This window comes from Ovis aries, chromosome 18, assembly GCF_016772045.2.
Source record: "Ovis aries strain OAR_USU_Benz2616 breed Rambouillet chromosome 18, ARS-UI_Ramb_v3.0, whole genome shotgun sequence".
Classification (NCBI taxonomy): Eukaryota; Metazoa; Chordata; class Mammalia; order Artiodactyla; family Bovidae; genus Ovis; species Ovis aries.
In genome coordinates this window covers 39,833,077-39,846,926 of record NC_056071.1, presented here as the reverse complement: position 1 = coordinate 39,846,926, position 13,850 = coordinate 39,833,077, and the positions used below count along the sequence as shown (strand labels likewise).

Here is a 13,850-nt window from a genome sequence, read left to right as displayed (position 1 = left end):
AAGGCAGAGGAACCAAATATCAAATTGCCAACATCTGCTGGATCATGGAAAAAAGCAAGAGAGTTCCAGAAAAAAATCTATTTCTGCTTTATTGACTATGCCAAAGCCTTTGACTGTGTGGATCACAATAAACTGTGGAAAACTGTGAAAGAGACAGAAATATCAGACCACCTGACCTGCCTCTTGAGAAACCTGTATGCAGGTCAGGAAGCAACAGTTAGAACTGGACATGGAACAACAGACTGGTTCCAAATAGGAAAAGGAGTACATCAAAACTGTATATTGTCACCCTGCTTATTTAACTTCTATGCAGAGTACCTCATGAGAAATGCTGGGCTGGAAGAAGCACAAGCTGGAATCAAGATTGCCAGGAGAAATATCAATAACCTCAGATGTGTAGATGATATCACCCTTATGGCAGAAAGTGAAGAGGAACTCAAAAGCCTCTTGATGAAAGTGAAAGAGGAGAGTGAAAAAGTTGGCCTAAAGCTCAACATTCAGAAAATGAAGATCATGGTATCTGGTCCCATCACTTCATGGGAAATAGATGGGAAACAGTGGAAACAGTGTCAGACTTTATCTTTTTGGGCTCCAAAATCACTGCAGATGGTGACTGCAGCCATGAAATTAAAAGACGCTTACTCCTTGGAAGAAAAGTTATGACCAACCTAGATAGCATATTAAAAAGCAGAAACATTACTTTGCCAACAAAGGTTCATCTAGTCAAGGCTATGGTTTTTCCAGTAGTCATGTATGATGTGAGAGTTGGACTGTGAAGAAAACTGAGCGCCAAAGAATTGATGCTTTTGAACTGTGGTGTTGGAGAAGACTCTTGAGAGTCCCTTGGACTGCGAGGAGATCCAACCAGTCCATTCTAAAGGAGTTCAGTCCTGAGTGTTCTTTGGAAGGAATGATGCTAAAGCTGAAACTCCAGTACTCTGGCCACCTCATGCAAAGAGTTGACGCATTGGAAAAGACTCTGATGCTGGGAGGGATTGGGGGCAGGGGGAGAAGGGGACGACAGAGGATGAGATGACTGGATGGCATCAATGACTCGATGGACTTGAGTCTGAGTGAACTCCAGGAGTTGGTGATGGACAGGGAGGCCTGGTGTCCCGGGATTCATGGGGTCGCAAAGAGTTGGACACAACTGAGCAACTGAAGTGAACTGAAGAAGTTGTGAAAACTCCTAAGTGAAAGGTAATATAAGTCTTACATATGTTCATGATAATAGAGAAAAGGAGATACTTCCAAATTTAAAAAGGCCAGCACTTAGTAACGGATATATAAAAGTGGAGTGGGATTGGAGAAATGAAAGTCAAGATAGTATCAAGGTTTCTACACAGGGCACCAATAGATGTGGTGTGATATTTTAAAAACATGGCCGCATATTGACTAGTACCCCTCCCATTATGAAGTGAGGTCTATGCCTCCTCCTCCTTGAATCCGGGAAGCACATGAGTACTTCAGTCTAGAACCCAGCCTGACAACCAAGACTATGTCACAAAAGGCTATACATCTTCCTCCTCATTCAGTGGGGCATTAACTCTCAAAGCTCTGAGACATCACATAAGAAGTCCAACTGCACTGAGGCTGCCATGCTGCGATGAAGCCCATGTGATATGGAAAGGCCAGGTAAAGGTACTCCAATCAACAATGCCAGCTAAGCTCAGCCTTCAAATCATCCAGGGCCAAGGACCAAGCATGTGAATGAAGAGTCCCAGATAATTTCAGTCCCCAGTCATTTGAATCTTCCCTGTGAAGCCCCAAATGTTGTAGAACAAAGACAAGCCATCCCACCTATGTTTTAGCCAGATTCTTGTCCCATAGAAACCGTGAGCAAAATAAAATAGTTGTTGCTTTATATGATTAAGTTTAGGGTGGATTGTTACACGTCAATAGATAACCGACATGAGTAATGGTAGCATATAAGTGAATTATCAAAGCATACGGGAACAGAAGGTTTAGGAGAGGAAGAAAATTATGGTAGTTCCATTTCAATGATTTAAATCTGACAGCTCTGTAGAACACCAAATGGAGATGCTGAACAAACTACTGAAAATAAGGCTCTAGATTTTTAAAAAGAGACAGATGACAAAGAAGCAGTATATAAAGACAAAGGGAAGGCATGTTAAGTATAAGGGAGAAAAATGTTAAAAAATAGGAATGGAGCAATATGAAAAGTTAGAGAGGAAACTGAAAGGGTTGGAGGAAGAGAGAAGAATCAAGACAGAATGATTAAAAAGCCAAACAAATAAAGATTCTCTAACACGTCGGCCACTGTGGTCAGCAGTATCAAATGTAGCAGGGTATCAGGTAGAATCAAGCATTTTGGACAGAGAATATATATTTGGCAGATAGCTGATAACTACAAGAGGAAATTCAACAGCATAGTAATAAGTCAAATTACAGAAGTTGAGAAGCAAATGAGAACTGGGTAAACTGACACAGCAAGTATAGACAACTCTCTCAAGTATGGCTGTAACTGGAAAGTCAGAGTGGGCAGAAGCTCGAGGGGACCCAGGGGCTAAAGAAGATCTGCTGATTCATTCACTCACCCAACAAATACACATTCATACCTCTCAACGTGTATGAGTGAGATGAGGAGCTCTCTAGACCACGGGGAAAGAATGAGTGAAGATAAACTGAAGATACCAAAAGGAATGTATGAGTCAAATCCTAGAAAAGGCAGAAAATGGAGGATCAAGAGTCCAGGCAGAGGTATCGGGTCTGAAATCTCTTTCCCTGAGGAAGGAGAGGAATGTAATCATGACGATCACAGAAAGATACAAATGATAAAGGGAGAGGACAGTAAACAAGTTACGGAGGAAAAGTCCATTTTAAAAGTTGAATAGGAGGCAAGATCACATGCTAGGGGTTGATAGAGTCACTTCCTAGGCAGGCTGATAAGAAGTATAGGGGTCCCCAAGGAGAGGGGGTCTGGAATTCTCAAGGAGGAAGAAAGGACAAACTTTTTTTTCCCTCTACATTCCTTAGGATCATTTAACAATAATGTATCCTGCCTGAGGACAGTCTCTGGATTAAACCTTCTCGCTAATTCTGTTATCTTAAAATGTAAATTATGGGAGTAGATCTGGTGAGGTCTTTACAATCTCCAGACATTTTTTGGATTCACTGGAGAGTATATAACTCCACTGCTAACACTAGCAAGTGGGTACTCTTTCCACCCCCTTCTGATGTCTATGTCAGAAGCTTTCTCTATCTCCTTTATACTTTAATAAAACTTTATTACACCAAAGCTCTGCGTGATCAAGTCTCATCTCTGGCCCCAGATTGAACTCTCCTCCGGAGGCCAAGGAGCCCGGTGTCTTTGCGTGGTTCAACAACAACCTTTCAGGGTGAAGAAATGTGGAATGTGATAGACAGATTGAAAATGCGAAACATTTGGAAGAGCATCTGTGGCAAATGAGAAGAGAATTAGACCAGAGACAAGTCAAAAATCATCTAGTCACACAGAGATCCTGGCTCCAACCGAAATAACAATCTCCCAAACAGGCACTCGGGCTGTAAATTAACTAAGATGAGGACAGCGGTAGGGCTTTTTCAGCTCTGAATTCCCATGTCAAGCACAGAACCTAGGAGATGACAGGCCCTCAACAAATGTTTTTATAAAAGAATGAATGAACAAACCCATATATGAAGGAATAAGACGAAAGTACTCTGCTGTGCTTAGTCACTCAGTTGTGTCCGACTCTTTGCGACCCCATGCAGTGCAGCCCGCCAGGCTCCTCTGTCCATGGGGATTCTCCAGGCAAGAATACTGCAGTGGGTTGCCATGCCCTCCTCCAGTGGATCTTCTCAATCCAGGGATCAAACAGGTCTCCCGCATTGCAGGTGGATTCTTTACCAGCTGAGCTACCAGGGAAGTCCAAGACAAAAGTGCTTCACTGGAAATCGATTCACTCTTTTCATTGATTATAAACTAATAATCCTCTAGAATGTAATATGTATGAATATGTGTGAAGTGAAGTGAAGTGAAGTCACTCAGTCGTGTCCAACTCTTTGTGATCCCATGGACTGTAGTCTAGCAGGCTTCTCTGTCCATGGGATTTTCCAGGCAAGAGTCCTGGAGTGAGTTGCCACTTCCTTCTCCATGAATTTGTGTAGTGATCACAATTATCAAAATATTTGTGAGAAAGTCATTATAAGTTTATTTATAACTACTAAAATAAATCCATTTCTTATCCTAAAACAAATTCTTAGTTTTAATTAAGAATTAAAGATACAAATATATCTTCTGAGTCTCTCCTCAGTAAATGTCAAAATGTGCGAGTTCAAATTCACTTAAAAAAACACTCTTCTTACCAAGAATTACTTTTGAATTGAAGAACAAAAAGGAGGAAAAATGATTTTGCAATTGTTCCTTCCAGATCTCTTGTCCGAGTTTCCTCTCCAGCTTTAAAATATCTATACTTTGAACACTAACACTGAACCCTTCCTCCAAAATGGCTCACCATTAACAAAACAAAATATTTTTATAAGAAATGTGTATGTTGTATATACTACCAAGCAATGATTAAAAAAAATTTTAAGAACAGGTTGCTTTAATATACTGTGATTTCTTTACAACACTGGCATTAAAGAGAAGATAATCCCCAATATGAGCTAAGTAGTATACATCAGGATTTCCTATGAACTGTGAAAAACAGAGTTTCATTCATATTTAATCCAAATTCACATTATAACTAGTCTTATAGTTAATGTGTCCAGGGTGGAATTTAGAAAACCAGAACAGCTAATGCTCTTATTGGCATTTACTATAAGCCAGACCATGGGGTTGCAAAGAGTCAGAGGCAACTGAACAGCAACAACAATATGCCAGACACTGTGCTAAGTGCTATATATGCACTATCTCCTTTAATACTCACAGCCTTAAGAGGTAGGTATAGGCAAAAGTTATACAGGCTGCAAGAGGCAGAGCCAAAATCAAGCCCAGGTCTATTTGCCACCAAAAAGCTGGATTGTTAACTGCTATACACATAGCTATTAATGAAGAAAATCATCATGTTTTAAGCGGCAGTACACATCACGTTCTCTTTCCAAGATCAATGAACTTTTCAAAAACCGAAACCTAAATCTCAAACTAAAACTTCCCAGTTTTTCCCAACATAATCACAGAACTTCAAAGACTTAAGACAATCTTAATTATGTTTAAGAGCCTCTCATAATAATTTTGTGAAATAGAGCAGTACATCTGCAAAGAATAAGTGTGAAGACATTATGTAATCATGGGAAAAAAATAAATATTTTGAGATAAACATCAATGGAAAAAAAATAACCAAAGAAACACAAACTCTTTGAAGATTATACTGCTTCCTTTTCCATCTTTCAGTCCAATTAAAATTCTACTTAATGATTCATTGTAGCAATGGAAAATAAGTAAAAACTTAAAATAAGTTTTTGTTAATAGTCAATTAAGTAAAATGCATATCAATTTTTGAGACATTACTTGCAAAAAAATTTTCTTTAGCTACAATACTAAAAAGTAATTTAAAGTTTACTATGTATCAGCCATTGTGGTAAGCCCTTCACATTATCCCATTTAGATTTCAATTTCATTTGCTCAAGGGGGAAAGGGGCATAGTTTAGCATTCAACAAATCATAGATAGCTTATCCAACACTTAGAATCTACATATGTGAAGTATATTAGTATATATATTCACAACCACTCTTCACTTAATGTGTTCCACTGTCATTACCAACATTTACCCAGAGCCTTCTATATACCATCACTGGACTAGAGACTGAGAATTAAAAAAAAAAAAAAGGGACTAAGGCCAAGATCCTTGGCCCAAAAAGGTTCCTAAACTAGCATAGAGATTAAACAAGGAAACAGAACTCTCAAATAATATGGGAAGTCTCAAATAATATGGGAAGTACTAGTCCTGTCCTCAAAGCATCATAGCAGAGAAAATAAACAGCTGGAATCATCTCATGAAAGATCCATAATAAAGGTCTGAAAAAGATATGGCATTAAGGAATGAAATGAGAAGACATACTCGAGAGCTTTGAGTGGTAGAAGCAGCAGGAACAGGTATCTGATTTGGAGGTGGGAGGGAACCACATGACTATCACAGGACAAAGACAATTACAAGGAAGAAGAGTTTGGTTTTATACATGTTGAGCCTGAATGTTTGTAAAGCACTCAAGTGGGCATCTACAGGAGGTGAGGCATCCAGGTCTGGCACCCAGGAGACATATCTAGGCTGGTGATGCATTTAGAATCCAGGGCACATGGGTAGTTACTGGGGTAGTGGGAAAAGATGAGATTACTAGAGAGTATCAAATGAGAAGAGAACCAAGTAGAATGATGGACACACTATCATTTAAGAATCAGGAAAAGAATAGTATGCAGGCCACTAAGCCACAACAAGCCCTCCCATACCACACCACTCCTCAAAAAACAATGCAAAACAAACCTTTTGCACTTATATACTATGAAACCCGTCTGTATACACTTGATTCATCCATGTAGCAAACATTTGTTGTCTATTTCCTAAGTCAATAGCCAAGAATGAAGACAACGCAGTTCTGAATCATAAGAATCTAGCTATCATAGGAGGAGTATAACAAATAGGCTAAGGGTACAGGATCTAGGCTGGCATTCAAACCTGGCTCTGCCATTTACTTCCTGGGTGAGCTTGGGCAAAATACTTAGCCTCCAGCTGCTTCTGCTTGCTATGTACAACAGGGATCATAACAGTATCTATTCCCATATGGTTGCTACAAAGAATAAATGAATTAAGAAACATATCATGAGGAACAGTGCTTGACATTAACAAATGTTTGATAAATGTTATTTTTATTATTTGCTACATAAAATCACCAGAATGGTTACATGGGTACATAATAGTAACAATAAATAGTGCTACTGGATTTCACAAGATGGGAGTGAATTCAGGGAGCACGTCACTAAGTACCTCTCAGGGCAGGGCCTCAGTGTGAATCAAAATGCTGTCTGTGGGTGCACATGAAGAGGAGGATACCCTGGATGTCTGTCATCACTCAATTCCCTTGAGAAGGACTCTAGGGGCACAATATAACCAGCCAAGCTATGCATTGCAGCCTGGAGGAGAGGACGAGTAAAGCTGAAGAAAATCTTCAGACACTCCAGTAGAAACATAGAAGACACACTGTAAGCTATTACAAACATAATATCAATATAGTCAACCCCAAACTGGCAACAGCAAGTACCCCAGACTTGCCAGAGCACAGGGACCATTTAGAAGAGCTGAAAATAAACCCAGAAAGGTGGATGGGAGCCAGATTATAGAAGATCTTGAAGCTCACCAAAGGCATTCAGGAGTGACTCTGAGCAGGGTGAAATGGGGTTCCAATGGTGCTCAAGTAAGAATAATCTGGCATTATGTACTGAATGGATTTGTGCTTGCGCAGGTAAGAGGTGCTTACAGCAGTCTCCTAGTCTGCAAGGCCCTTAAAGGCAGGGGCTATATTTCATGCATTTCTATATTCTCCAAAGTAGCAAAGTTCTTGGGGAAGGGTAGGCACTCTAACTGTTTGAGGTATACATGAATGAATGAGCCAAAAAGAAGTAATATGAGGCTTAATTAGAGTGGGAACAGTGAAAAGAGAAAGACACATACTGGAAAAATATTGCAGAGACAAAAAAGGACATTTGCTGGCTGATGAAATGTGACAAGGATAGGGCAGAATCAATAAAGACTGTAAAGCTGATAAATACTTAGTGTACTGCATTATAGGTTTCTGTGAAAGGCAAATATAATTATGTTCACAAAAATGCTCTATGAAAAAAAGACGGCTTTTCTCTGAAATAAAAGCTAGTTGTCTTGGACAGAAACACTACTATATTTGACCTTGAACACAGATTATCATTTTAAGACATTTATCTTCCTCTTGTCTTTACTAGATTATTAAACCTTTAAGAGTACACAGTGTGCCTACTCTGAAACAAATTATGATAAAACCTTATTAAGTGTTGCTTTAAACACACTTTGTCTCACTCACAGAAGAAACGATTACTGAACTGAAATGATTACCATCACCAAAATACACACACACATACACAAAAAGACATATATACACTTATGTAATTATTTATACACACACAAAACAGTTTTGTTAATGCAGTGTTAGTAGGCATATTTACTTTTCTTTATATACCCATACTCACTGTGTCTGACAGTGAGTGTTAGAGGTGCTCACTAAATGTCTGTTGAACTAAAATGAACCGAAGTAAACTGATTTAGGAACATCACAGAGCTTATCAATGGTGTCTGGTGACCTTTACCTTCCCCTCTGCAGTTTCAGTGCTTCTCTGCTCACTAAATTTACACTGTAGAAGAATGAGATCCATAATAAAAGTGGTTAAGAAAATAGACAAAAGAAAGACTAAAATATATGATTGGTAGTATGTATCATCAGTGTTGTGCCAGAAAATGTTTAACAATGGCCCAGGGTGAGGTGGGAAGTCTAATTTTCAGTATTTGTCAATTTTCATTAGTTAAATACTCCCACCATGGCCTATTTTGAGCTAACAGCAGGATATCAACTGCAAAATTCTTGAAAATTTAACAGTTCTCACAACTAGCATGAGCCAGCTCCAATATATCACAGGACTGAATATTTAAATGCATGGTACACATGACAGGATCCCAAATTCTGCCCTGTAACACTACCTGCTACATCCTCAAAGGAAAGTACAAAAGGCAAAGAAAAGGCAGGGAAATTTCACACCCTATTCCTGTAAGGCTTTTCTTTCCTTCTATAAAGTAGTCTTCTTTCGAACTGGCATATGATCCAGCTCAGAAATTTTCTTTTGCCTTGACCAGTGACAACCAAACATTTTTGACCACGTACCCCACTCGCTGAAAAATGTTTAAGTATACAACCTCAATACATGTTAATACATCTGTTGACTTTATTAGAGCCACTATACTAATTTACTATAAATTATAAAGTGTATACAAAAAACATAAATTTTAAAAGATAAAAATTTATACAAATAAAGAAAAATTCCACATTCCAATGACTATCTTACATATCTCCTGGGGTTTATATAACCCTGTTTAGAGATTATTAAGACCAACACTGTAAGTAAAATGAATAACTTCCTGGACCTGTTTCATCTAAGCCAACAAACAAGTCTTATTAGATCTTCCCACTGCGATGCTAAAAAAAGGCAACCCAAGGAAGAAAGGAGAAAACAATTAGCAAGGTCTTGGGCAAAGTTGGCTTAAAGGGTAAGCGGGTCAGAGACCCCTCTTACAACACAAGCCCCATGGAATTAAGCTCCATGGGAATGAATCACTAGATCAGCTCCAAAGACACCATCATACCTGGAGGTTTTAAGCCCCAAAGCAACACACCCTAGTACCATTCCCCAATAAATGTCCCTGGACATAAGCCATCTATATCAGATCAGGCAATGAGAAGGCCTTGGAGGAATCTCGAGTTTTCCCTATAGACCAAACATGTCCTTGAAATAAACGCGATATTACTAAAATTTTAAATTGGGGAATACAGATTATAAGACTATGTCAGATATATATAAATCATATATTTATATATGATCTATCTTTTCTATATGAAGTTAGTCCTTCAGCAGATCACAGTTTAAGTCAAACATGTTGCTCTCAAATCCAAAACACTGTTAATCAAGCTGTATACAATGAATCTTTCTTAAATACATGCGAACTAGTTAACTAGGACACAACTGTGCTGCTGCTGCTAAGTTGCTTCAGTCGTGTCTGACTCTGTGCGACCCCATAGACAGCAGCCCACCAGGCTCCCCCGTCCCTGGGATTCTCCAGGCAAGAACACTGGAGTGGGTTGCCATTTCCTTCTCCAGTGCATGAAAATGAAAAGTGAAAGTGAAGTCGCTCAGTCGTGTCTGACTCTTAGCGACCCCATGGACTGCAGCCTACCAGGCTCCTCCATCCATGGGATTTTCCAGGCAAGAGTACTGGAGTGGGGTGCCATTGCCTTCTCCGGACCAGACTGTAACCAACTATAAAATACTGCATTATGTCAGATTATCTTTGAGTTCCACAACATGCTGCTCAAATTTCCTGACTTTCTTTTTTATAAATTCTATACGAACGTTGCTAAAAAAAAAAATCAAGAAATGAGAAAAAGAAACAAAACTCACCTTCCGGGCAACAGAATATTGAAGCCGTTCCTAAGGAAGATTCTACAACGTGTTTAAAGACACTTATGGATACTAACATGCTTTCTGAAAAAGTGGCCCAGAGAAAAACATTGCTTCTCCTTTCTTGCGGCCAATTTCCCTGTCATACATCTAGATCATTAAAGACGAAGCTGCTCTCATGCCTGAAGGAGAGGGTGGGGGTGGGGGGTGGGCTGAAGCAAACAGAAAAACAGAAATTTCGGAGCTACCTTCTCATCAAACTAGCAACATCTAGGACTTCTCTGGTTGTATGCTGGATAAAAATACACTTTCCAATGCAGGGGACATGGTTTGATCCCTGGTCTGGGAAGATTTCACATGCTATGGGGCAACCAAGCCCGTGCACCACAACTACTGAAGCCTACCACACGCTAGGGCCCTCGAGCCACAACTACTAAGCCTGTATGCTGCAGCTGCTGAAGCCCACAGGCCTAGAGGCAGCGAGACGCCTGTGCACCACAACAGAGAAGCACTCACTGTAACTAGAGAAAGCCCGCGAGCAGCGACAAAGACCCAGCACAGCCAAAATAGATGAGTGAAAATAAATAAAAATGAAAATAATTTTTTAAAAAAAAACTAGCAACATCTAACATGAAGGAATCAATCCCTTTTAATTATTTTTTTCATCCTTAGATCGTTTGTTACATGGTTACTTCACATTATCTTAAGACTCAAAGCTTTGGCTGAAATGATAACCAAATTAAAAGATCCCCACACCCATGAATTTACTTACCTTCCTATCCACTGAATTTTTCCTGTTTCCTCCCTAATTTAAGAAAGATGGGGTTCTTTCTTCAAGGAAACTAAGTGCTTTAATAAAAAGTATTCTGTAAAAAGTAGTTCTGGCCTTTATTTCAATAAAGTTGCCTAACCATACATTAGTATCTCTCTTCTATTCCAGATTTGCATTGAAACCAAAACAAAACAAAACAAAAAGTTAAAACTAAATTAAAAACAATCACACGAGAAAACAAGAAAGAGTGCATTAGCAATTTAGAGTTCTAGAAAATTCTAGATGCATGGTTCTCAAACTTCAGCATGCACCAAAATCACCTAGAGGGCTGCTTAAAACACAAACTGTAGGACTCCACCCTGAGGGTTTCTGATTCAGTAGGTCTGGGGCTCAAGATTTTATGTATTTAACAGGTTCCCAGGTGATGCTCATTCTGCTGGTCAGTGGACCACATTATAAGAACCACCATGCTAAATAAATAGAGATCATTAAAAGGAATCTTTTTATTAATTCTCAAACTAATGGTACAACCATTTTTTTAAGTGATCAAGAAAAGCAACTGCAAAATAGGGAAACAGTTCTGAAAAACTAGAAAAAATATAATTTCCAAATTAAAAATAAAAATAAAAAGGGCTAAATAACAACCACAACCTAATATAGCAGTGTGGAAAATAGCATAAGACATCTTCCAAAACACAGAGCAAAAGACAAAGAGATGGAAAATATGAGAGAAAAATTAACAAGCATAAACAGTCAATATCTACTTAATCGATTTCTGGAGAAAGAACAAGCACATCACAAAAAGTAATCAATGAGGAAATTTTCCCTAAGCTGAAAAAGACTCAAGCCTTGTACTGCTTGCCCAATTTCCAAACAGGTTAAAAAAAATGTAATGCCAACAACCAGACACATATCTGTGACATTTCTAAATTTAAAAGAAATAAAGGAAACTCATAAAAGCCTCAGGGGGAAAAACACAGGTTATTACAAAGCAGTATGAATCAGACTATCACCAGACATCTTATTGGCATGCTAGAAGAAAAAGAAAAGCTGTTTTCAAGGTTCAGAAAGCAAATTATTGTGAACCTGGAATTCTACATCTAGTCAAACTAGCAAATATGAAGGTAAAATAAAGACACTTTTGGAAATTTAAGGACTAAGAAAACTGACTTCCTGTATCAGTTTCCTACTTTTACTGTAAAAAATTATCACGGAAATTCAAATGGGTTTCAATGAGCTAGAATTCAGGTTTTGACACGATTACATACCTTTGGGAGGCTCTAAGGAAAAAAAAATATTTCTTGTCTTCTCTAACTTCTAGAGGCTACCTGAATTCCTTGACCAGCAATCCCCTTCCATTTTCATCACCATTATTAAATGTAACCAGTACTTATGGCAGATTTTTTAGCCCCTTAAAGACATGCAAATAACTACAGCTACAATATACAGCCCCTGATAAGAGTAAATGAAAAACATCAGTATGCTCTAAATCATTGACTTTAAAATGTTAACAAATTAGTAGTTCTATTAATAAATACCTACCAACTCATTCGCTGCCAGAGCAAGCGCAAGGTTCACTGTAAGAAACAAAAGAGCAATTAAATTTCGTAACTTTCCTTCTACCAGAATTCATTTCACCTTTTAATATTTTGAATGTAATAACCAAAGCAAATAAAATTTTAATGTAAGTCCTTCATTAAAAAAATAAACAAGGACATGGAGAGACTCTAGAAAGTAAAAAAGACAAAAAGGCAAGTAACATTTCAGCATAAGCAACAGATGCCTGCCTCAAAACTTTAAAACATTTATCATATGTTACAACTGCGTTTAAATAATCCATTAAATGTTTTAATCATATGAATGTATATATCATTCAATTATTTTCAAAAAATACTTTGCAGAAAAATTACTTTTTAATAAATAAAAATGGAGCTCATCTTACTGTTTTTTTTTTTTTAAATAAATGCAGGTAATACAGGAATTCCAAATATAACTCACAAATACCCACATAACTGAAAGCTTGGACCAGTGAGGAGAGGGAAGGGAAAAAGGGAAAAAGGTAAGACAGTGAAACATTTTCCCAAAAGTGCCTATTAATAGTCAATCTCAGACATAAACGGGGAAAGCAGTAGGCCCCAAAACCACTGTTAACCCAGCAAGAGAGATATGCTACGTCTGAGATGAGAAAGGAATACATTCCCAAACCGATAAACAGACCCTCACACTGTGGATGACAATTCCTTACTGGACAATGTTATAGATGATGCCAATACTGTTTCTTTTGAAGTATTTAAGAACATAAACTCTCAAGGCAGACCTGGTTCAAACCCCAGGGTCACCACTCTGTGTTTTACAATCTTGAGTATTTTTACCCCCAAGTATGTTTCCTCCTTGATAAAATGAGGTCCTATTTCATAACTCTTGTGAGAATCAAATCAAATTCTTAAGTGTAAAGTACTCAGCCTAGGGAATGGCACTTGACAAATCATTATCAATGCTTAATATTTGATTTAATCATTAAATTATAAATTATAAAATAATCCTGAATTTCAGGTATACTGTAGGTTAAACACAATCCAACTTTGAGGCAGAGTAATTCATTTTAGTGTGAGGGTCTTTCTCCATTTACAAAATAGAATCTAAGAGCATGTCTGCATTAATCAAATGTCCTCATTCTAATCCAAAATATTTCTAGCATGCATATTCAGATGGGAAATATTTTGAGACAGTTTGGAATTGGAATAAATATGTATAAGGAAAAGAAATACAATGCCAACAGAGTTACATAGAAATACTCTATTTCTAAAGCAGAGACAGCCGTTATGAAAAAATATAGATCAATTATTTGAGATAGATGGTATGATGCTAACAAAGATTAAAAGCAAAGAAGGGACGCTTACTAAAGCACACATATGTCACACACTGAA

The 13,850-nt window shown here is 38.0% G+C and overlaps 1 protein-coding gene across 1 annotated transcript in view; it reads right to left on the bottom strand.

Annotated features, from left to right (window-relative positions):
* NUBPL (NUBP iron-sulfur cluster assembly factor, mitochondrial) overlaps positions 1-13,850 on the bottom strand; it is a 229,892-nt gene that overhangs the window by 213,143 nt on the left and 2,899 nt on the right. The window contains exon 3 of the mRNA XM_004017882.5: positions 12,466-12,500. Within this exon, the coding sequence (XP_004017931.4) occupies positions 12,466-12,500 (35 nt within the window). The remainder of the gene's footprint in view (positions 1-12,465; positions 12,501-13,850) is intronic.